Genomic DNA, 22,244 nt, shown 5'->3' with positions numbered 1-22,244 from the left:
GAACTGATGGAGGTTGGGTCCTCGAAGATAATGGAACCATGGAGTGGGTTGTGTTGGGTCCTCAAAGATAATGGAACCATGGAGTGGGTTGTGTTGGGTCCTCAAAGATAATGGAACCATGGAGTGGGTTGTGTTGGGTCCTCAAAGATAATGGAACCATGGAGTGGGTTGTGTTGGGTCCTCAAAGATAATAGAACCATGGGATGGGTTGGTTTGGGTCCTCAAAAGTTGTAGAACCATGGAATCATAGGATGGATTGGGTTGGTGGAATCCTTAAAGAACATGGGACAGCTTGGAAAGTCCTGCACGAAGCTCAGCTTCAGAAGAGGTGGGAAAGAGCAGTGCTGTTCAGGGGAACTCAACATGATAAGAACCCTGAAACTTGAAGGGAGGGGAAAACTCACAGCTCGCCTCCACAGCTTCAGATCAGGATGGAGACATATTCATTTGTTCCAAGCATTAAACATATTGGTGTCATTCTTGCTTTGCTTTTTGCCACTTCACAGTTTCCCCCCCCCTGCAGAATACACCACACACAAATGATCTTCAGACAGCAGTGAAAGCACAAAAATGCCTCCCAGCCTGCAGACAGGGAAGGGTTAATAAGCAAGCACGAGTGGGAGGATCCAAAGAGTCTCATTTCACAACTCCCAAAAGGAATGTGGAAAATCCACATTACCTGACACCTGCCCCAGGTTCCAGCCCCAGGTTGTTCCAGCCCCACGTTGACGGCGTGCGTAGATCCGCTCTCCATCCGACCCCAGAGCCTGCAAAGGGAACCAGGACACCAGGACTCCGTTTCAGTCTTCATCAGCAGCCACAGAGATACAGCAGTGAAGGCTGGGAGATTTTAAGGCTTTTTTTGTAGGATTTAGACACGATGATCCCCATGGATCCCTTCCAAATCTGGATATTTGATGACGCCACAGTTCTATGATATCACGGTTCTATGATTCCTGCTCTTTTAGGCAATGAAAGAGATGGAAAATCATCTGGAAGGGGTAGAAAACCCTCTTTAAGAGATGGATATTGTTCTCTACAGATCAACCGAGCCAACGTTTCCTCTTGCAAATATTATACTACGTGAGAGAGACCGACTCAGAAATGCACTGCGATTGCATACGGATGTTCAGGGCTTTTGATATCAAGGCAAAGTTTCCCAAACTTGAGTTTCTATTTGCTGAAGTGTGGAAATTGGGTCATTAAAACCTGCTTCACTCATTTCTCTTTAAGACATCGGATACGGCTCCACTGGATTAGGAAACCCATAGGATGAGTTGGGTTGGAAGAGACGATCATCCCCTTCCAACCACAATGGAATGAATGTAAAGCGATGCTGACCATGAATGGGTTGGGATCCCGGGATGACGCAGATGGATTCCCAGGGAGATTCCTTCCCCCTGAGCTTCATTCACACTTGGGGATCCCAGCTGCTTCTTGGGCTCCATCCCATTGCCCCACACCTGAGCACCGCGCTGAGGATGTTCTCCGTGTCACCCAGCACCTAAAGAGCATCAATGGGAAATTTCAGCGCCTCCGAGAGCTCTTCCAAAAAGGTAGATAATGAGAATAATCATTTATTATTACTAATATAACAAAAACATTATTGTTATTATGAACATAAATAAGAAACTCCCTTATCAGCTTGAGAAACAAGTAGATTACTATTGACATGAGCAGAAGTGGTCCTATGTCATCTTTCATTGGCTTAAAGCAACGAGCTTAGATGTCCTGAAGGCCACCTCCCATTCTGCTTCTCTCTTTATGGATGTTTAATGACTCCAATGGCTTCTCCTGTAACGAAGAATGCTAATTGGGGGGCTAAAACGAAGACCTGAAGTGCTCTTGAGAGAGCTGGGATGACCTGCAGGCTGAGCTGCCCTGTAATCCATGAGTACAAACGGGTTGGGTGGCTGCTGCTCCTCCAATTAACCACAGCCATTCTCTCTTTGCTTTGGGTTTTGCCCATAGCAGCCCCAAAATGATGCTGGATGTGAATGGGAATTGGATGAGCCCGGCTGGCTCGGATTTGTTGGCTCAGGTTGAGGGTGTTTACCCAAAAGAAGTGGGTCCATATAAACCCAGTGTGGTGTTGGGTTGGGATAATCCCAGAGAGGGGAGAAGGGCTCATGGAGAGCAGAAGGACCTGGGAGGGACAGCATTGAATGGGGTCTGGGCAGCCTGGGCTGGTAGGGGAACACCCACCCTATGGCAGAGGTGGGGCTGAGGGGGCTGTGGGTTCCCTGACCCTGCTGTGCTGTGATTCAATGGCTCTGTGATCTTAAGGTTCCTTCCAACCCAAACCCAAACCCGACCCAACCTCTCTGTGCTTCTATGATCTCTCTAAACTCTTCCAACCCAAACCCAACCCAACCATTCCCTGGTTCTGTGACCTTCAAGGACCTTTCTAACCCTGTCCATTCCATGGGTCTACTATATATATATATATATATAAAACCATATTTTTTTCTCCTTTTTAACTTCAGATGAAGATATTTCGGGCCCTATTGAAGCCAAACTGTCAGACCTCCTGCATGCCATCTCCTCCTTCCTGAACACCTACCCTGCAGTGACAGGGGATGCCATCCAGTTGGCCATAGCCACCCTCATCGCCAACATTAATGGTAAATGTTGCTCAACGTTCCCTTTGGGGAATGTAACTGCTGTAGTCTTCTGTTCAGTGGTATAGAGGGCCACGCTCAGGTCCGTCCTGTTGGGGAAATGGGGGTTTTAGAGCAGGAGAAAGGCTGGGGGAGGATTAAGCTGACCCATAGGGCTGTTGGTTTGCATAACACTTGGGGGCCTCCACCTGAACCCACACCTGAAAGCTCAATTAATGGTTTCTGCCCATTGATCTGAGGTTCAGCTGAGCTCCAAGATCCCCACATTACAACACACAGCCCCCCAACCAGAGCAGAGGACAGGCACGAGGCTCTCAATGGGGAATAAGGGAAGTGCCATCACCCAGCCGTCACGGTCGCTTTCCTCCCCTATTTTGATTTGACTCATAAAGCAGCATGAAGGGAAGTTCATTGCACTGCCATAGGGCTCAGCCTCTAAAACAGCCACACATTGAGTTCACCCTTTGGGAACACAGAGGGTTTGCAGGATGGCAGAGCTCAGCATCACCAGCACAGCAGCAAATGGGAATCGCTGTTGGAGGACCTTGCATTTACCCTGTGTGAAAGTTCAGGTTGCCTTACAAGGAGATAAGGGGATTTTTTTTGCAGAAACTCCCCCACTTCCCCTTTAATTTTTTGCATCTCTGATCTGCAAAACAAAGTGTAGGGTTTTACAAAGAGAGGTGAAATGCAATGGGAATATGTAGGAGAGCAAATGATGGGGCTGGGAATTGGGATGGTAAGTGGTAAATAAGGAGCCTCACCCTTTGTTCTCCGTTGGATTTTATGGGCTCTTTTATTATTATTTGGGTGCTGGGGGTGTTGACACAGTGCAGTCCTTTGGGGCCATAAATACCTTCGCACTATAAACACCATTTTATGGCTTTTATCTGTAAAAACAGCACTTTATAAATGGGGTTTGGTAATGACACCAACATACCCATAATTATATGGGTCAAACACAGGAAACAGGGACACGGGCTGGGGGGGATTTGATAGGAGAAACTCACCATGTTAACACTGACTTCTTTTACCTTTTCCCCTTTTTCCCTTTTCCTCTCCTTTCTTTTCCTTTTTTCTTTCCTATTTTCCTTCCCCTTTTCCCTTTTTGCCCTTTTGCTCTTCCTTATTCTCTTTCTTTTCCTTTCTCCTTTCTCCTCTTTCCTTTCTCCTTTCTCCTTTCTCCTTTTTCCTTTTTCCTTTTTCCTTTTTCCTTTTTCCTTTTTCCTTTTTCCTTCCCTTCCCTTCCCTTTCTTTCTCCTCTTTCCTCTCCTCTCATTGGATGACAGGCCAATGGTTGGACTCCATGTTCTTAGAGTTCGTTTCCAACCTGACCTTAGAGGTCATTTATCAACCTTTTTGCCATTGTTTTCTCCCATTAATATTGCAGATATTGGCTCATTAAGGACAACTCCTGCCCCATTCCCACCGACTCCTCACCACCTATACATCCCAATCCCACTTCTCCCATTACTCCTGCCTTCGCAGGACCCACAAACCCAAGGAGAAGACCCAGAATCTCAATATTCTTTCCCCATAGGGTGAAATTCAACAGCTTCACATTGGAGCTTCACTAGTTGTTGGGGCTGGAGTGCTGATGTTCTATGGGCTGTAGAGCCATGGGAGCAAAAGAGACGGTAGATCTTTTCTCCCCTCCTTTTGAACCTAAAGATCTGTATGTTGGGAAACAGGGCTTTATCCAAGCAAATAAGGTCTTTTGTGGGTACAGAATGTGCTGCTGCACCGAAAGCAGAGGGCCCTGCAATGGTTCCTTCCCACCAACACTGGTTATGCAAATCGCACTTCGAAACAGACGCCCGCCACCAACTGTTTCCTTACGCGGAAGCGAGGTGCAGGAAGTTCATGGGCCGCTTTCACCAGCACTTCTGCTGTTGTCTCAGGCCGCTCTCACACATGGGGTCACTTCCCAAGGCCTGATCCGACCCCACAAATCCCCTTTTACTCAATCAAGCTGTGATTCGGAGTCGGGTCTTTTGGGATTCTGCTGCTTTCAGATCAAAGCGTTGAGGATTCGGCCATGGGAGACCTGGAGCCCAGTGGTATGTGATGGCATCAGAGCCTTCTATATATTTATAATCTTCTATATATACCTTATAAGTATTTCTGAGGGGTCCGGAGGTGACATGAGATTCACCTTGCAGCTTTGGGTGCCAATTCAACCCATTGGATTGAATTCAACCCATCAAGGTCCAGATTGTCCCGATTTCATCAAGTTCTCATTGAATTCCATTTAATTTGTCTTTAATTTCACTAAACTCTCATTGAGTTCTCACTGAATTTCATCGACTTATCATTGGATTTCATTGAACTCTAATCAAATTCTCATTGAATTCCCGTTGAATTTCATTGAGCTTTTCTTGAATTTCTCTGAACTCTCATTGAATCCCTTCGGATTTTCATTGAATTCTCACTACATCTGCAATTAATTTGCAGGCGTTAGGCTGCTTGCAGCTCTTTCTGGGGCCAGTTTCATACTAATTAACTGCATTCTGCCTTAATTGTTGGTGTAGGATCATTATCTTATCAAGCACTCCACCAGCAGATCATGGTGCAGGCTGATTGCTAATTAAATTCATTATGACCCTGAAATTCTAAAGCCACCCAAGAGCAGCATCTGAGACCTCTATAAGCAGCCCCATACCAGGATCAATTAGCAATCACACCCATTGGCTTATTAGCCACCCCATTTGTGGATTAATTGATTATCTCCGATTCCAGATGTGTTTTTAGTTTCCTTAATGAATCCTTTTAGGGTCTGACCAAGAATCCCATCCTTTGCCTTTGGGGTGTCCCATTGAGCCATACCCACTGAGCTCCCCCCACCAACAGAACCTCTTAAATTTGGGTTGGTTTTCAGCCATTTGAATTATTTCCCTCTTCCCTGTATTGTTTTGACCAATGGGAGTCTCTGCTTCGTCCCTCCATCACCAACAGAGAAGCATTTTCAGTTCAAACCCTTCTATTTCAATGGGATGAAATGATGTCACGGTGCCATTCTCAGCTCACCCCCTCGACACGTCTCATTAATCCCCTCGTTAACACACGCTGCTATTTACGACTTCTGACTTCACTATCATTTCCTGTCCTTTTAATTTCTTGTCCTGTTAATTAGCAGTTCTGACCTCCCCAGTGATTAATTGATTTACCAATTAATTTATTTTTTCACCACTTTTTCTTCCTTTTTTTTCCTCCCCACACTGATTTGGGCAGAGAATGCGAGAAATCAGAGCAACAGATGGGAAGCAATGTTGGTTTTACAGCAGCGTTGGTGAGGAACTCAGATGACTCCGAGCTGGGCAGGGAGATGCTAAGCAAGGTGCAATTAGACATGATCCTAACGATGCAGCCTCTTTTTTTTTTGCTTGTTTTTACCTCAAAAAAGTGGATTTTCTACACCTGTTTCTGGGAAGCATTGAGCTCTGATGTGCTGATGGAAAAACCTTTAGGTCTCGCATTGCAGACTGCAAAACTGAGTGTAGAGAAGGGGAAGGCAGTGCCAGGAAATCTGGAGGCAGAGCTGTGATACCAAAATCAGCCCACAGCGCTGAGCTGAGGGTTTGGGGCAATTATCTCATGGCCTGGCTGAAAGGGAAGTGATGCTTCTGCTGAACTGCACAGCAAGGGCTGCTAAAAACATTGCAATGTTCTTATAGGGCGCTGCAGCTTCCTTCAGGCCTCGTGTTGGTTGTGATGGGATTTCTGCCCTTGGTTCAGAATTGCTGAGTGATAAGAGAGAAGGAGAAGAAATCAAACGAAAATCAGCCTCAGAGATGCAGGATTGAGAATATAAAGATAGGATTTGGGTTGGAAAGAACCAACCTAAAGGTGATACCAAAAGGCATCACTTCATTCCAACACCCCCTGCTGTGCAAAATGATTTAATTTGCTGTGCTCACACTACTGACCTGAAGGCTGGGAGACCTCAAAGTGAACCTAAAGGATCCCATTATACTGGCACAGTATATATATGGGCACAGTGGGGATGTGTTGGTGGTTGGGCTCGATGTTCTGAATGGTCTTTTCAACCTTTATGACTCTGTGATTCTGAAATCCTGCCCTGAAATGGGTTTAATGGTTGGACTTGAGGTTATTTCCAACTTTAATGGTTCTGTGATTTAATAATTCTGTGTGTGGGGATGGGCTGATGGTTTCTTCCAACCTTAATGATTCTATGATTCTATTTAAGGTCATGGATTGCCTGGGAATGATGGTGATGGTTCAATGGTTGATCTTGATCTTTGAGGTCATTTCCAACCCTAATGATTCTATGATTCCAAAATTCCACCCCAAAATATGCTGATGGTTGGACTTGATGTTCTTGGGGGTCTTTTCCAATCTGAATGATTCCATGGGTGGGCACAGCGGGGATGGGTCAATGGCTGGATCTTTGAGGTCTCTTAATTAATGATTGAGGTCTTTGAGGTCTCATTAATTAAGTGTTCTGTGATTTCAAAACCCCACTCAACATCCAATCCCAGCCCCCAAATTCAGCCCCCAAATCCAATCCTAAAACAGGTCTGGTGGTTGGACTTATGGTTTTAGAGGCCTTTTCCAACACCACGTAGAGTTGTTTTACTTGGGATTAAACAAAGGATTGATGAGAAGATTGATTGAGAAGGCCGAGGTTGTTGTTTCTCTGGCTGTACAACAGCTGCTTTCGAAACGTTTCATGCTCCCCATCGCCAGCACTGCTGGGTTGAGTCACTCCTTCCTGCTGTACAAACCCCCATCAGTGGTAAACAAGAGAAATATAAAGACATCTGTTTCAAGAGGGCGAAGGAAAGACGTGAGGCTTCCAATTAAACTATTAAGCTGGGATTTATGTCTTGGAATAAGAACAGTTGGTGTTTATATTCTATATAGAACCATGAGAATTTAGGTAGACCCCACCAAGCCGGAAGTGGGGACGTTGATTTACCATTATGAGGTGTTGGGTGCAATTTATGGCTCCATTGGTGCTTTTATGGCCAAAAAAACAAGAGCATCTTTGCCCCATTTTGCACTCTCGTTTGTTCTGGGATGAAAACAGGTAAAGAAATAAAGATGAAATGTGAGCGATTTGCTCAGCAACGCAGGGGCAAATCAGACAGGTTGGGGGCGTTCCCATGTGTATGTGAGGCCGTAATACAAGCTGCAATTAATTAACGTTGATTGAGATGCTTTTTATAGGCATTGACGCTCATTTTGGGGCAAGAAAACAAGAAAACAGATACACTGTTTGCCAATAAAACAACAAATATTTGCTTCTCTTCTTCTCTTCTCTTCTCTTCTCTTCTCTTCTCTTCTCTTCTCTTCTCTTCTCTTCTCTTCTCTTCTCTTCTCTTCTCTTCTCTTCTCTTCTCTTCTCTTCTCTTCTCTTCTCTTCTCTTCTCTTCTCTTCTCTTCTCTTCTCTCCACTCCTTGCTGACACAGAAAAAACCACAATTTATTTATATTTTATTTATATTTTTTTGCTTTTTTTTTCTGACTTTTCCAAGCACCCTCAGGGTGACATTTGTAAGACGTTCGCGCTCTGCCTCAAACACAATGTCAAGTGAAGCAACATTAGGTTGAGGTCAACCACATCCTGCTTCCTGGAATGTTGAAAGGACAAAGAAGAGTGAAGTTTTGTTTGGTTTGTTTTTTCACCACCGTCATCCATTTCTATATTTTAAAGTGCTTTTTTTTTTGTTTTGTTTTGGGTTTTTTTACCCCTTTTTTAACAGCAGCTTTCAGCCCACGCGGAGTTTTACTTCTGCCCTCAGTGACGCACGTGAGCAATTAGCAGCATTAATTACCACGTGTGGTCACCTCAGGCAGAGTATGCTTAGAGCTGACGAAGGTCTATGGGGTGAACCCATTGCCCCTCATGGAGGGGTGAGCCCATCTTCCACTTTGTGTGCCCCCCCAGAACTGCCCCCATTGGGGCAGCAATGCAGACCTTCACCAGAAATCAGATTGAGGAACCTCCATGCACGGCAATGGACACGTGATGCATGAGGAAGAGGCGACTTCTGCACTGAAGAAGTTGACTCTTGGGCTGCCAATATTTCAGCTGTTCAGTCCCATGCATGCAGTTCTGATTTGCTTTTTGTGTGTGCAGAGCAGGTCAAATGCACCTCCAGAAACCATTCTGTGGACCTCAAGGAGCTCTTGGCCTTCTGTGAAATTATTTCCTCCCCGTTCCCAGGTCTCGAACATCAAGAAAGGGCACCTGAAAACAAGAAGCGCTACAGTGAGATATTCCGCAGCCTGGACGCCATAGAAATCTCAATTGGAAATGCGTACGTAGAGAAATAGGGGCAGAACTCATCTTCTAGGGCACTGAAGCCTTCATCTCTGTTGGGGATGGATGGCTTCAATGGTCCTTCCCAACCTTAATGAGTCTATGATTGATTTCATCCCTTTCTGTTTGACAGGACAGTGGACATGTTCATTGGGGATGCTGATGGCGCTGGAGATGCAGAGCTGCCCATGGGAAGGGAGGTCACTGAGGTAGGCAAAGGATGAGATCTGGTTTAGTAAATAAATTATTATGATTATGATTATGATTATGATTATGATTATGATTATTATTATTATTATTATTATTATTGCCACAGTGACATTGTTTTCTCACCCAAAGTCCTCTGGGAGATCATCAGAAGGATAAAACAGTTTTTGCTTTTGAATAGACAGAAAATATTGGTGTCCCAATCGATTTGGAGTAGAATAATGGCATGTTCTGTTTGACATCCAGGTTGGGCCTTGTTAACCTGAAGCCCTGTCCTTAAGCAGCTGAAGACCTTTAGAATGGAACTTAATTGTTTTTCTGCCTCTTTTGGGCTGTGTGGGGCTGGTGCACTGTGGGTGATCAGCCTCATTTTGTGTTCTTCCATGCAAAGAAAGGGGCAGGAAAACTGATTTTATCTCTATCAGCCATTCTTCTCATGGGGTCACGTTATCCCCATGTTAATGAACTGGGTTTCGTGGTGGACTTTCATATCATGCTACGTTCCCCCTGTCAAACATCAGACTCTTATCATTCCAACCCCACCAACCCCTCCAACCAGGCTGCCCAATGAAGTGAAGTGAAACCTCCAACTGAATTCCTTTCAAAATCCCCCCAAACTTTGCCTTTTCCTTCACCATTTCTTCTCTTTCTTTCCTTTTGCCCCCACAGCCAAGTGAAGATCTTCCCAAGAGCAAAAGCAGCTCAGAGAGACAAACACAGGGAGAACTAACAGGTAAAGTCATGAATTCAAACCCAAAGTTGACACGAGGATACTCCATCCATCAGCAGTTCTCAGCTCCATAATCCTCCTGCATAATCCCTTTATTATTATTCATTAATGCCTCATTAAGGTCCTTCTTGAGGTTCTGAGGCATTGAGACACAAATTCCAAAAGGTTTGGGGTTAAAACTGGGGATATTCCCTTCTGTTGCCCATTGGGAAGGTTCTCAGTGGTTCTTGTCCACCGTGATGATAAACTGTGCTTTAGATTGTTAAATTTTGAAGTTTCTGTACCAAAAATAAAGCATTTTTGAGCTGATTCCTCACAAATTTCAGCTCTAAATGCACCATGTTCCCATTCTTCCACCCCTGGAGAAACTCAGAGCGCTGAGTGGAACCACTCCACACCTGTGTGGGTTCTTTTTGCAGTGGAGGAGGCGGACGAGATGCTGATAAGATGTGAAGGAGGCATCGATGCAGCCCTGGAGTACGCCAAAATGTGGTGTAAATACGTCAAAGAGCTCCTCAACTGGATCGAGAAACGCCTGAATTACGGTGAGTGGGACTGCAGAGCTCCATCCGAGAGCCTCTTCATTTTTATATACACATTTAATAGCTTTTTCATAAACCATAGCCAAGGAGGATCCGCTGCAAACAGAGGCAGAGCGATGAGAAACATATATGAAGGCAAAAAAAGGGGGGGGAATTGGAATAATCTCCTTACCAAAATGATCCCAAAATTCAACACGTTGGCACCCACCTTTTAGTTGACATCCAACCCCCTCTGCCCTCTTACAGAGACAGAGTTTGCCAAAGGGATCATGAAGATAGCGGAGTCGGGACGGAACGCCATCATCCACCAGGTAGAATCCTTGGGGTTCCCTTAGAGCAAACACAAGTTGTGTTGCTGCTGTAAATCCACCCACAGATCATAAAAGCTCCCAAGTTTAGGGGAGCTGAGGGGATGATCCCCCATCTGATGTTGGGTGTTTTTGGTTTCTGCAGTCCAGTATGCCTCTTCGGGTGCTCTACACCATGGTCTTAGAGCACGATATCAAGATTGGAAATACAGCCATTGAGACAGTGGGGTTGCTTCAACAGAAGGAATTCTACCAGGTATTTATGGGCAACCAGCAGAGGATTCTCAACTCTGGGGTGTTGCAGTGACCAAACCTGGGGGGATTTATCCTCATTTGGGTAAATGGGAAAAGAGAAGGGAGTGCAAAGAAGGCTGAGGGAAAAGGAAATATTTCCTGGTGGTTGGGTTCTAGTGTTGTGCTCTCAACTGTCTGGTGCTTTTGAATGGATTTGATGACCTTAGGGGTCATTTCTGACCTTTGTGATTCTAAACATGCCACCCTAACTGTGACCCCTCTGCAGCCTCTGTCAGCCAAGAAGAATGAGATCGAGAAGTGGAGGAAAGAGTTCAAAGACCAATGGACGAAGGAGCAGAAGAGGATGGTAAGGAGCTGGAAGATGGGCCTGATCCTGAAAACACTAGGAAAAAATAAATAATCTAGATAATGTAATCCTGCTAAGAACTCCATTAGGGCAACTACATTGTGGGAGGAGAAGAAGGGAGAGCATTGGAGTGGTAATTCCTGTGAGGTTCTCTTGAACCAGGAGATGGAGGCTTTCCTCCCAAGCATCGCTCCTCTCCAGGCCCTTCCTAAATCTCCCTTTATCTGTTCAAGAACGAATCCCTGTCCTCGCTGCGTAAATCCCGCCTGCAATACATCCAGCGCTGCGAGGAGATGGAGAAAGCCAAGCAGCTGAGTGCAAAGGCAGAGGATGAGTACCAGAACTCGGCCGTCGTCAGCCCCAGCAGCGCCATCAAGCAGCTGGAGAAGAGACGGCGCTCCTGCGAGGAGGCACAAGCCAAGGTGACACCTCTCATGTGAAGGGAGAGGTGGAGGGAGGTCGGGTTGTGCAGCTGGAGAGGAGGGAGACCTCCTGGTGGGGTCTAATAAGGAAGTGAGAACTTATGTGGGCAGAGTGATAGGGCCCTTCCAACCCAACCATTCTATGATTTCACTGTTCTGTGATCTTTAGGAACCCTTCCAACCCAACGCCAAACCATTCCACTCTTCCATGATCTACTGAGACCCTTCCAACCCAACCTTTCTATGCTTCCATGGTTCTGTGATCTCTAAGGGCTCTTCCATCCCATACCATTCTATTGTTCTATGATCCATAAGGACCCTTCCAACCCAACCCCAAACCATTCCACTCTTCTATGATCTACTGAGACCCTTCCAACCCAACCCCAAACCATTCTATTGTTCTATGATCTATAAGGACCCTTCCAACCCAACCTCAAACCATTCTATTGTTCTATGATCCATAGGGACCCTTCCAACCCAATCCATTCCATGGTCCCATAATCTTTAAGGTCCCTTCCAACCCAACCCACTCTATGTTTCTACATCAAGTTGAGGAGCTTGGAGCCAGCTGTTGTTACTCCATCTTCCTTCCCATCTCGGTGACGTTTTCCTCCTTTTCCTGCTTCTCACCACACACAGGTTCAGGAAGCAGAAGCTTTGTACAAACTGTGCATCAACGATGCCAACTTCCGACGACAGGAGCTGGAAAAGGTGCGGGCACGGATCGTCTCCCATGTCCGGAAGCTCATTTACCAAGGAGATGAGGTGCTGACGTGGGTACGTCCCATAATCTCTCCTTCAATCTTCATTCTTTGGGATAAGGCCTTGAAGCTCTTCTGTGCTTTACTGCGGAACTCCCCTTTGTTTGGGCAATCTCCAGCAGGTGAAATGAGAGAGCACTCTGGACTACCCGTTGCTTGAAATATATACAGTTATTGCTGCTTGGGGGGCAGATATCCATAGGAAAAAAACTAGGAAAATAAAGAGTAACAAATAATTTCTATGCCTCTCCTCCCCCACTCCTTTTCTTAGAAGAGAATGATAGAATTAAGCAGAAGTATCATGGAATGGGTTGGGTTAAAGATCATAGAAACATGTAGTGGGTTGGATGGGACCCTAAGGGTCATAGAACCATAGAACCACAGAATGGGTTGGGTGGGACCCTATAGATCATAGAACCATGGAGTGAGTTGGGTTGGATGGGAATCTAAAGCTCATAGAACCATGGAGTAGGTTGGGTTGGATGGGACCTTATAGATCATAGAACCACGGAGTAGGTTGGGTTGGATGGGACCCTAAAGACCATAGAACCATAGAACCACAGAATGGGTTGGATGGGACCCTAAAGATCACTGAATCATGGAATGCATTGGAAAGGACCCTAAAGATCACAGAACCGTGGAGTGTTGGGTTGGAAGAAACCTTTAAGCCAATCCAATGAGGTCCGAGAGAAGAAAAAGCACCTGGGCAAAAATAGAGTTTTCTTTCCCTCCTTTCTCCAATAAGGTCACGTTGAGGATGTTCAAGCAGAGGCAGACTCAGTCAGAATGGATTCCAGTGGGATACCAGCACCTGTCCGAGGTCTGCAAACCATACAGAGTGGGTGAGAAATACCTGGAGTTCATCCGGGCTCTGCAGAAGAAAGACATTCCCATGGAGCACTATGAATTCGAGCCGCTCTCTTCTGGAGGACAGAGGTGAGAAGAAACGTCTCTGTGTAACTTCAGTGCTTTCCCTGCAAGTGGAATTACATCAACCAAATGCTTTCCCAGCTTTCTGCAGGTGTTTAGTTCCCTCGAAAGCTCAGCTTGTATCTCATAACCTGCCTGAAATGGATGCCTGGTATCCAGAAAGTATCTCCACCACGCGATACCATTCATTATCCTGCATTGACATAAAACCATTTGCCACCCTTCAGGTCTCCTCCCAGCAACAAAAAGAAGACACCAATGAATTATCCGGGCTGCAGCAAGGATGGGAGCACCCCAGAAGATACACCCAGAAGGCAGCTCTCCCCTAATGGTGAACAGAGTGGGTTGAATTGAAGCAAAACCTTTTTGTTTTATTTGATGTTATCCTGTTGCAGTTCTTAGCTGTCACCCCGAGGTTGGATGGGGATGTTTGGTCACCGTATCCACCTTCTGTAGGTGTGAACAAACCCCTGTGCAGTGACACGGAGAGCCTCGGTGGGAGCTGTGAGTCACGATCCTTGGACTCTCCCAGCTCCAGTCCAGGTGAGAGCTGCACAAGATGCCCTCCTCCTAAAAGAAACCCCAATACAATAACCCAATAAAACCCAATTAGAACGGAATGGATCAGACACCGAACCAAAGAGGAGAGAGATCACGAGGATGGGAACAGCTCTTTGTATTTTCTCTTAAGGAAACTCCACCAGGAAACTACTGAAAGCTTCATCCACGGGCACCATGTCCTCCTCTGATGACTTTGAAGAGAGAGATTCATTGCAAACGTCTGAGAATGGTGAGCAGCAGGGGCTGATGAGATGGAAATGGGTGTTTTCCCATTTACATCCCAACTCCTCATCCTTTCATTTAATGCTGCTCCTGCAGAAAACGGCGCATCCCAGCAGCAGTTCAGGAATGCTCTCCTCTCCAGCGCGGCACAGACCCATCGACTCAGGAAATTAAGGGGACCAACCAAGTGTAGAGAGTGTGACACCTTCATGGTCAACGGCTTCGAGTGTGAGGAGGTGAGAGCTGCCATTGCACCTCGTGTGGCAGCGCGGGGTGATGAGTAGCTCTCTATAGGAACATAAGACTTCCCCTCACCCCATATAATCACATGCCACCCCACAAGGCCAAACTGCTGTTCAGTGGGACCTGGAGAGGCTGAGGGTTGAGCAGGCATAAATCTGATGGGGTTCTACAAAGGCAAGGGGAGGGTCCAGAATCTGGGGGGCAACAACTGCAGGCTTCAGTCTGGGTTGGGGCTGGGTGAGCTGTTGGAAAGGAGCTCTGCAGAGGACATGGTGGTTCTGGTGACCAATGATTGACCATGAGCTAAAGTGTGCCTTGATGGCCAAGAAGGCTCAATGATGGTCAACAGCTTGATTCCAACGATGGCCAACAGGTTGATCAACAGTTGGCCAATAGCTGACCACAAGCCAGCAGAGTGACCTGGTGGCCAAGAAGGGCCAATAATGGTCAACAGGTTGATTCCAGTGGTGGTCAACAGGTTGACCAAGTGTTGACCACAAGCCAGCAATGTGACCTGGTGGCCAAGAAGAGCCAATAATGGCCAACAGGTTGATTCCAGTGGTGACCAACAGGTTGACCAAGAGTTGACTGTGAGTCAGCAGTGAGCCCTTGTGGCCAAGAAGGGCCAATAATGGCCAACAGGTTGATTCCAGTGGTGGTCAACACATTGACCAAGTGTTGACCACAAGCCAGCAGTGTGACCTGGTGGCCAAGGAGGGACAATAATGGTCAACAGGTTGACTCCAGTGGTGGCCAACTGTTGACCACAAGCCAGCAGTGTGCTCTAGTGGCCATGAAGGCCCAATGGGAGCCTAAATGCATTGCCCAGCATGTGGCCAACAAGTCCAGTGAGGTGCTTCTCCCCTCTGCTCTGCACTGAGGAGGCCCCATTGGGTCCAGTGCTGGGCTCAGCTGTTGCCAAAGGGCCAGACTTTAACCAGAGCATAACTCAGATTTCTGCTATTTCAGTGCTACCTGACCTGTCACAAGAAGTGTCTGGAGAACCTGCTGATCACCTGCGGCCACAAGAAGCTGCCCAACAGGGCTCCTCTCTTTGGCATTGACTTCACCCAAGTTCCTCGAGACTTCCCTGAGGAGGTTCCCTTCATCGTGGTGAAGTGCACCTCTGAAATCGAAGCTCGTGCGCTGGAAGTGCAGGTGGGCAGAGAGTTGTTCTGCTGAGCATCTCCTCCACTCTTTGTGCCCTATAGCTGGAATGCAGACCCTCTCCTCTCCTCGTAGGGGATCTATAGGATAAGCGGGTCCAAAGCCCGGGTGGAAAAGCTGTGCCAAGCGTTTGAGAACGGCAGGAGCCTGGTGGAGCTCTCTGAGCATTCCCCCCACGACATCACTGGTGTCCTGAAGCATTTCCTAAAGGAAGTGGGTACCAAATGTCTGCCAATGGGCAGCTCCCAGCTGACCCCATCCCGCAGTGTGGGATGAAGTAACTCACTGTCTTCCTCATCTCTCTGTAGCTTTCAGGACCCATTCTGTTGTACCAGCTCTATGACAACCTCATTGCCCTTGCCAAAGAGCTGCAAAAAGCCGGGGAAGAAAAGATGGATTGCATGAGTTTCCTCTCAGATCCCATCCAGAGCATGAAAGACTTGCTGAGCAAATTGCCTGGGAGCAACTACAACACTCTGCGGCATCTCATTGCACACCTGTACAGGTAAGGAGAGCGCTGGGGCTGAGGAGGGTAAAAGAAACCCCATTTCTCATAGGGTCATTAAGGTTGGAAAAGAGCCCTAAGATCATCACGCCCAACCATTGACCCATCGCCCACTCAACCACAAAGTCATTAAGGTTGGGCCAAAGTCGTCAAGTCCAACCATTCAGCTCATTTTGGGGTGTGATTTTTGGGCCTGGATATGGGGAGCTGGATTTTGGGATTGAATGTCGGAGTGGGAACTTGGGATTGGATTTTGGGGTGGGATTTTAGGATTGTGGAATCATTAAGGTTAGAAAAGACATCCAAGATCATCAGATCCAACCATCAGCTCATCACGACCACGTCCTCTAAACCACATCCCTTGAAGGACATGGAGAAGGACAGTCTTGCAGCAATTAGGAGGAAGGCTTAATGACCAGGGACTGGAATCTCCTTGCTGGGTGGTTTGGTGAATTCCACCTGTATCCTCAATGTGTTCAGACCTCTTTCTCTCCCCCAGGGTGGCAGAGAAGTATGAAGAGAACAAGATGTCCCCAAACAACCTGGGCATCGTATTTGGCCCCACTTTGATCCGTCCAGGCTTAGGAAGCGACGTCTCCATGTCCTGCCTTGTTGACTCTGGGTATCAAGCCCAAATCGTGGAGTTTCTCATCCAGAACTACGAGAGGGTGTTTGGGATGGAGGACCTGCCCTCATCCTTATCCCTCGGGTGTGAAAACCCTTTGCAAGAAGCATCGACAGAGAAGGATGATGGACACCAGAGCCCAAAAACAGCCCAGAATATAACCCTAGAGGTAGAGCTTGCAGACACTGAGCTGGGCTTACTGACCCTGCTGTAAAGGTGGACCAGCAAAAAGAACACAAAACCCCACACCCAAAAAGACACATTTGTTATCAGGTTACTCCAAAAGGAAAGAGCTGCATGTGGAGTGGGAGAATGAGAATGAGTTATAAGCGACGTTATCACCCATCAGCTCCTCAGAGCATTCTGTGTTGTGCTTTTATTCCACGTTTTAGAGCCCATTTCTATTACTGGGGGTGTTCTCTATGCTGGATGATTCCTGTAGGAATAATAGGCAGCTCCACCACTTGAGAAGCAGCTTTGGACACATCAGACCCAATGGATTCCCTGGTAGAACCCTACAGGGCCCTTTACATTCCTGACCCCCAAACTCTATAGGGTTCTCTGGTAGAACCCTGTGGGTCCCTCTGCATTCCAATAGCCTTGGATCCTTTCTATCTTCCCTCCCAAGATCCACAGCCATTTTATGGCCATGGTTCATGGATACTTCCAGCACTTGGAATTAAACCAACCCAACAAATCAAGATCTGAGCCAGACGTGGCCGTTCCCTCCTTTTCACTGCTGGTTCGGTGAGAGAAAGAGGGGAAATTGCCTTCCTAAAGTGAAGCTGAAAGGTTCAGATTGTGGTTCAGGGCTCTCTGCCTCCTGCTTTGAGTTGTGGGTCCTATGTACAAGAGGGTCCATAAAGCACAGCTGTTGCCTTGGACTATTTCCGTGGCCGTTTTGCAATGACGAATGGCACAAAGGTTCAGGAAGGGGAGTTGCTTCTAAGGGCACCCTCATTCTGTAATGAATAAAACCCTGATTTTTAGACCCCTTGTCTGGGTGTCCCAATCTTTGTGCAAACTCACATTGCTTCCCAGCAGCTCCCAAGCCTCCCCGTGTCCTTCTCCATCCCATTAATCCTAATGGCAGCGCTGTAATTAGCGACTCGGTTTGTGACATCCCCCCTCCTCACTCTGAAATGGGTCATGTCAGCCCTACAAGAAGCAATTGACCCCTTTGGGGCACATTTTATGACCATCCCCACAGCCCTGTGCCCTTCTGCCCCCTCCCAGTTCCCTCTTATCAACAACCCAAAAGGGATCAGAACCCTTTCAGCTCAAGCAGCCGCCCTCATTCAACTCAACCCATCCTCCATTCACACAACCACAACCACAATGGGGGTGAGGTGGGAGCAGGGTGTATCTTCATGACAAATGAGAGTCCTCCATGGCTTTGTTCCGACAGAATCCCTCCTCCAAATGCAGTTCCAGTGTGGACGACGGGTCTGATATCTCATCTTCTGGAGAGGCCATGGATGGGTTCGTGTTGGAAGGTGCCCACAGCTCCGAGGGTGGAGGTAAAGAGACGCTCATGGTGCTGGTGTGGGTGGAGAGCTATAAAATATGGCTTCCAAGTGTGTTTGGAAGGGGCAGAGCTATAAAATACGGCCCCGATTCCTACGTTTGGAAGGGGCAGGAGGGAACATCCCTCCATATGTTGGTTAACAAAACAGAGGGGGAGTTCTAGGGTGGTAATACTTTCAGACCTCCAGCAAGAGAAAACATTGGCCAACGTTATTTGTCACATTGACTGCATCTCAATGCTTTGATTTTCTTTTACTTCAGAGGTGAATGCGAGCATTGGATCTGAGCTGGAGGACCTGGAGGAGAAGGCAGGCAGTGATTCAGAGCCAGTCTTTGGGACTCAACCACGGGGTCATTTCAGCCGTCAGCCCGTGAAATACATCCGAGCTCAGCCAAAAACACGACCACACATCCCCAAACCTTCCAGCTCAACTTTAAGCCTGGCAATGGACTCTGAGACAGAGGGCAGCCCCACTGACGGCACCTGTATGGGGAAGGAGGTCCTGGATGAGAGGATGAGGAGCAGGAATGGATCTCCGGATACGAGCGCCCTCAGGCATCGAGGGAAACAGCTCAAACATTTCCAGATCACTGAGGAAACAGCCAGGATCATCTCTAAGTTTAAAGCTGATGAGGTTTCGGCATCTCCAGAGCTTTCTTTGGGTGAGAAAGTGGTGAAATTCAGCCCGGAGATAATCCCAGAGAAAATCCTATAAGGATAACAGCTGGAAGCAGAGGAGAGGACTGCAGTCCTCTGAAGAAAGGGATAAGTAAAGAGATGTGGGGTGAGAACAGCATCCCACCTCTGTACGTGCAGCGCGGGGCGGAGATGAAAGCATTTGATTGGGTTGACCTGGTAGACTTTGAGTCAGCCCAGGGTTTGTTCATTGGATGGAAAACCCAACTCAAACCCAACGTCTGCCCATTCAATGGTCCCAGGATGCACAACAGGGGCTGAAGGAAACACAGATGGAATTTTGGGATCACACAGGTTGGAAAAGACCTCTGAGGTCATCCAGGTTGATCGTTTTGCTCTGGATGTTGATGGAGTTTCCACTGGTTCATCAGCATGAAAGGGGAAATACATTGTCAGATCAAGCTGCCAAGCAGCTCCCACTTCTCCCAACGATTTGGTTCCGTTGCCCTTAAATCTTCAACCTCTGCACGACTCGTGATGCCGGCACTGACCAGCATTGACACCAAAGGGAGGAGCCCATGGTGGATGAGAGGGTTCTCTCCACCCTATGACACCCTACACAAGAAGGGCACCCAAATCGCTGGGTCTCCATCCCACCTGCACTGGGATGGCCCCAATTTCTGCCTTCCTGAGGCAGATTTGCTGCAGAAAAGTAGAAACTCGGTCCTATAGTGCCATCTCGTGACAATAAGTGCATGCAGGAGAGTTCCTGGGGATAACTGTGCTCTATGGGATGGTGTTATAGCCAAAAAGAAGAGGAAATCAGCATGAAATTTGGGCATTAAAGTGCTGCACGGGGGATGTTGGCACTGATTTCAACCCCACTGCAAAGACATGAAAGGAGTGGAGTTGTCAACCCAAAGGGAAACCTTCCATGTTACCAACCCAAAGGGAAACCTTCCATGTTACCAATCCAAAAGGAATCCTTCCACCTTCCCAATCCAAAGGGAAACCTTTGGATCTCTCAACCCAAAGAGGATCCTTCCACATTCACAGCCCAAAGGGAAACCTTCTACGTTACCAACCCAAAGGGAAACCTTCCATGTTACCAACCCAAAGGGAAACCTTCCATGTTACCAATCCAAAGGGAAACCTTCCATGTTACCAACCCAAAGGGAAACCTTTGGATCTCTCAACCCAAAGAGGATCCTTCCACATTCACAGCCCAAAGGGAAACCTTCCACGTTACCAACCCAAAGGGAAACCTTTGGATCTTCCAACCCAAAGGGAAACCTTCCATGTTCCCAACCCAAAGGGAAACCTTTGGATCTCCCAACCTAAAGGGAAACCTTTGGATCTCCTAACCCAAAGGGAATCCTTCCATATTCCCAACCCAAAGGGAATCCTTCCATGTTGCCAACCCAAAGGGAAGCCTTTGGATCTCCCAACCTAAAGGGAAACCTTTGCCTCTCTCAACCCAAAGGGGATCCTTCCACGTTACCAACCCAAAGGGAATCCTTCCACATTCCCAATCCAAAGGGAAACCTTCCATGTTCCCAACCCAAAAGGAAACCTTCTGCTCTCCCAACCCAAAGGGGATCCTTCCATGTTGCCAACCCAAGGGAAACCTTTGGATCTCCCAACCCAAAGGGAATCCTTCCACATTCCCAATCCAAAGGGAAACCTTCCATGTTACCAATCCAAAAGGAATCCTTCCACCTTCCCAATCCAAAGGGAAACCTTCCATGTTACCAACCCAAAGGGAAACCTTTGGATCTCCCAACCCAAAGGGGATCCTTCCATATTCCCAACCCAAAGAGAATCCTTCCGTGTTGCCAACCCAAAGGGAAACCTTTGGCTCTCCCAGCCCAAAGGGGATCCTTCCACATTCCCAACCCAAAGGGAAACCTTTGGATCTCCCAACCCAAAGGGAATCCTTCCACATTCCCAACCCAAAGGGAATCCTTCCACATTCCCAACCCAAAGGGAAACCTTTGGATCTCCCAACCTAAAGGGAAACCTTTGGATCTCCTAACCCAAAGGGGATCCTTCCACATTCCCAATCCAAAGGGAAACCTTCTACGTTACCAACCCAAAGGGAAACCTTCCATGTTCCCAACCCAAAGGGAAACCTTTGGATCTCCCAACCTAAAGGGAATCCTTCCACATTCCCAACCCAAAGGGAAATCTTCCATGTTACTAACCCAAAGGGAATCCTTCCATGTTGCCAACCCAAAGGGAAACCTTTGGATCTCCCAACCTAAAGGGAAACCTTTGGATCTCCCAACCCAAAGGGAAACCTTTGGCTCTCCCAACCCAAAGGGGGTCCTTCCACTTTCCCAACCCAAAGGGAAACATTTCTGCTCTACCAACCCAAGAGGGAAACCTTTCTACTCTCCCAACCAGACGAAGAGGTTCAACAACCCGACTCCTCTCCCATCTCAGGCACCATTTCAGCCCTTTTCCTTAACAAAGCTGTAAAAACGCTGATGATCTCTTGGTCCTGTTTGTACAGTTCAGGTTATCAGAGCTCGCATCTCTGGAGCAATGTACATTTGTGAATGTATCGCTTTGAATGCGAAGTTATCATCGACCGCAGAGCTTCTGTAATAAATCACCGGGTGTTTTATTACAACTTTCCCCTGTATTTGTTCCACGAGCTTAAGCAAACACTCAGGGCACTATTATTAGAAGCACCGGGTGCATTCAGCTCCCCACAAAACAAAGGCTTTGCTTTCCCATGCGAGGAACCAGTCGAACCCGAATGGATCTCCTCCTAAACCTCCAGTTTCCTTTTGCTGATGGAGATGAAGCAGAGCTTCGTCCTCCATAGGAGAAGCTGGGGGGGCGTAGAGCGCTTTGCTTTCCCTTCCAATGCATACAGAAGTTCTATTAGAGAAAACACACTTTCCTTTCCCCTGTAACTCCTCTCTACTTGCTGTTTGCCAGCAATTGGTCATGGCTTGAGCCGCCAAAGCAGAGCTACGCAGCTGCCAGGACCCGTCGTGGCGTGTGGAGAATTTGGATGGGGATCTGCTGCCCTCCAGCCTCAGTGGACGAGGTTTGGGTTGGCAAGAGAAAAGCTGAATATCCAAACAGCTTGGCGGGGAGGGGAACCATCATTTCCTCTCCATCTCCCACCCCCTCTGGGCTGGAGCTGAGCTTCAAAGGAACGACCTCAGCCCCACTGATGTGTGGGGAGGGACAAGGATCAAACTTGGGTCCATGCTGTGGACCACCAAAACCAATGCGTGGCCATGTCCCTGAGTTCTACTGCAAAGCAGGAAGACAAACACGCTGTTGGCTACTAACTCTGCTTTCACAGCAGCACCCCATGGAGCTCCAGCCC

General features: G+C 47.4%; 1 protein-coding gene across 2 annotated transcripts; it reads left to right on the top strand.

The window, feature by feature from the left end:
- The first annotated feature begins 527 nt into the window (after positions 1-527).
- Positions 528-21,530, top strand: GMIP (GEM interacting protein). Of its 2 annotated transcripts, XM_015850457.3 has the most exons (22): positions 528-1,556; positions 2,487-2,624; positions 8,812-8,905; positions 9,041-9,116; positions 9,784-9,847; positions 10,264-10,389; positions 10,633-10,697; positions 10,840-10,950; positions 11,215-11,295; positions 11,529-11,717; positions 12,357-12,494; positions 13,224-13,414; positions 13,636-13,748; positions 13,865-13,951; positions 14,100-14,198; positions 14,288-14,427; positions 15,404-15,592; positions 15,677-15,814; positions 15,910-16,106; positions 16,606-16,900; positions 18,140-18,251; positions 18,520-21,530. In XM_015850457.3, exons 1-22 carry the CDS (start codon positions 1,334-1,336, stop codon positions 18,972-18,974), a joined length of 3,321 nt encoding a protein of 1,106 aa, XP_015705943.2. In that variant the 5' UTR covers positions 528-1,333; the 3' UTR covers positions 18,975-21,530. The 2 variants fall into 2 exon arrangements, with proteins under 2 accessions (XP_015705943.2, XP_015705945.2); XM_015850459.3 differs by lacking the exons at positions 528-1,556; positions 2,487-2,624 and adding an exon at positions 3,690-4,681 and having other exon boundaries at positions 18,520-19,052.
- The last annotated feature ends 714 nt before the right edge of the window (positions 21,531-22,244 follow it).

This window comes from Coturnix japonica, unplaced genomic scaffold (genome assembly GCF_054131305.1).
Source record: "Coturnix japonica strain WE unplaced genomic scaffold, WE-NBRP24 Scf113, whole genome shotgun sequence".
NCBI classification, from domain to species: domain Eukaryota; kingdom Metazoa; phylum Chordata; class Aves; order Galliformes; family Phasianidae; genus Coturnix; species Coturnix japonica.
Note: the sequence above shows the minus strand (reverse complement) of the source record. Positions and strands in the feature narration are given on the sequence as shown.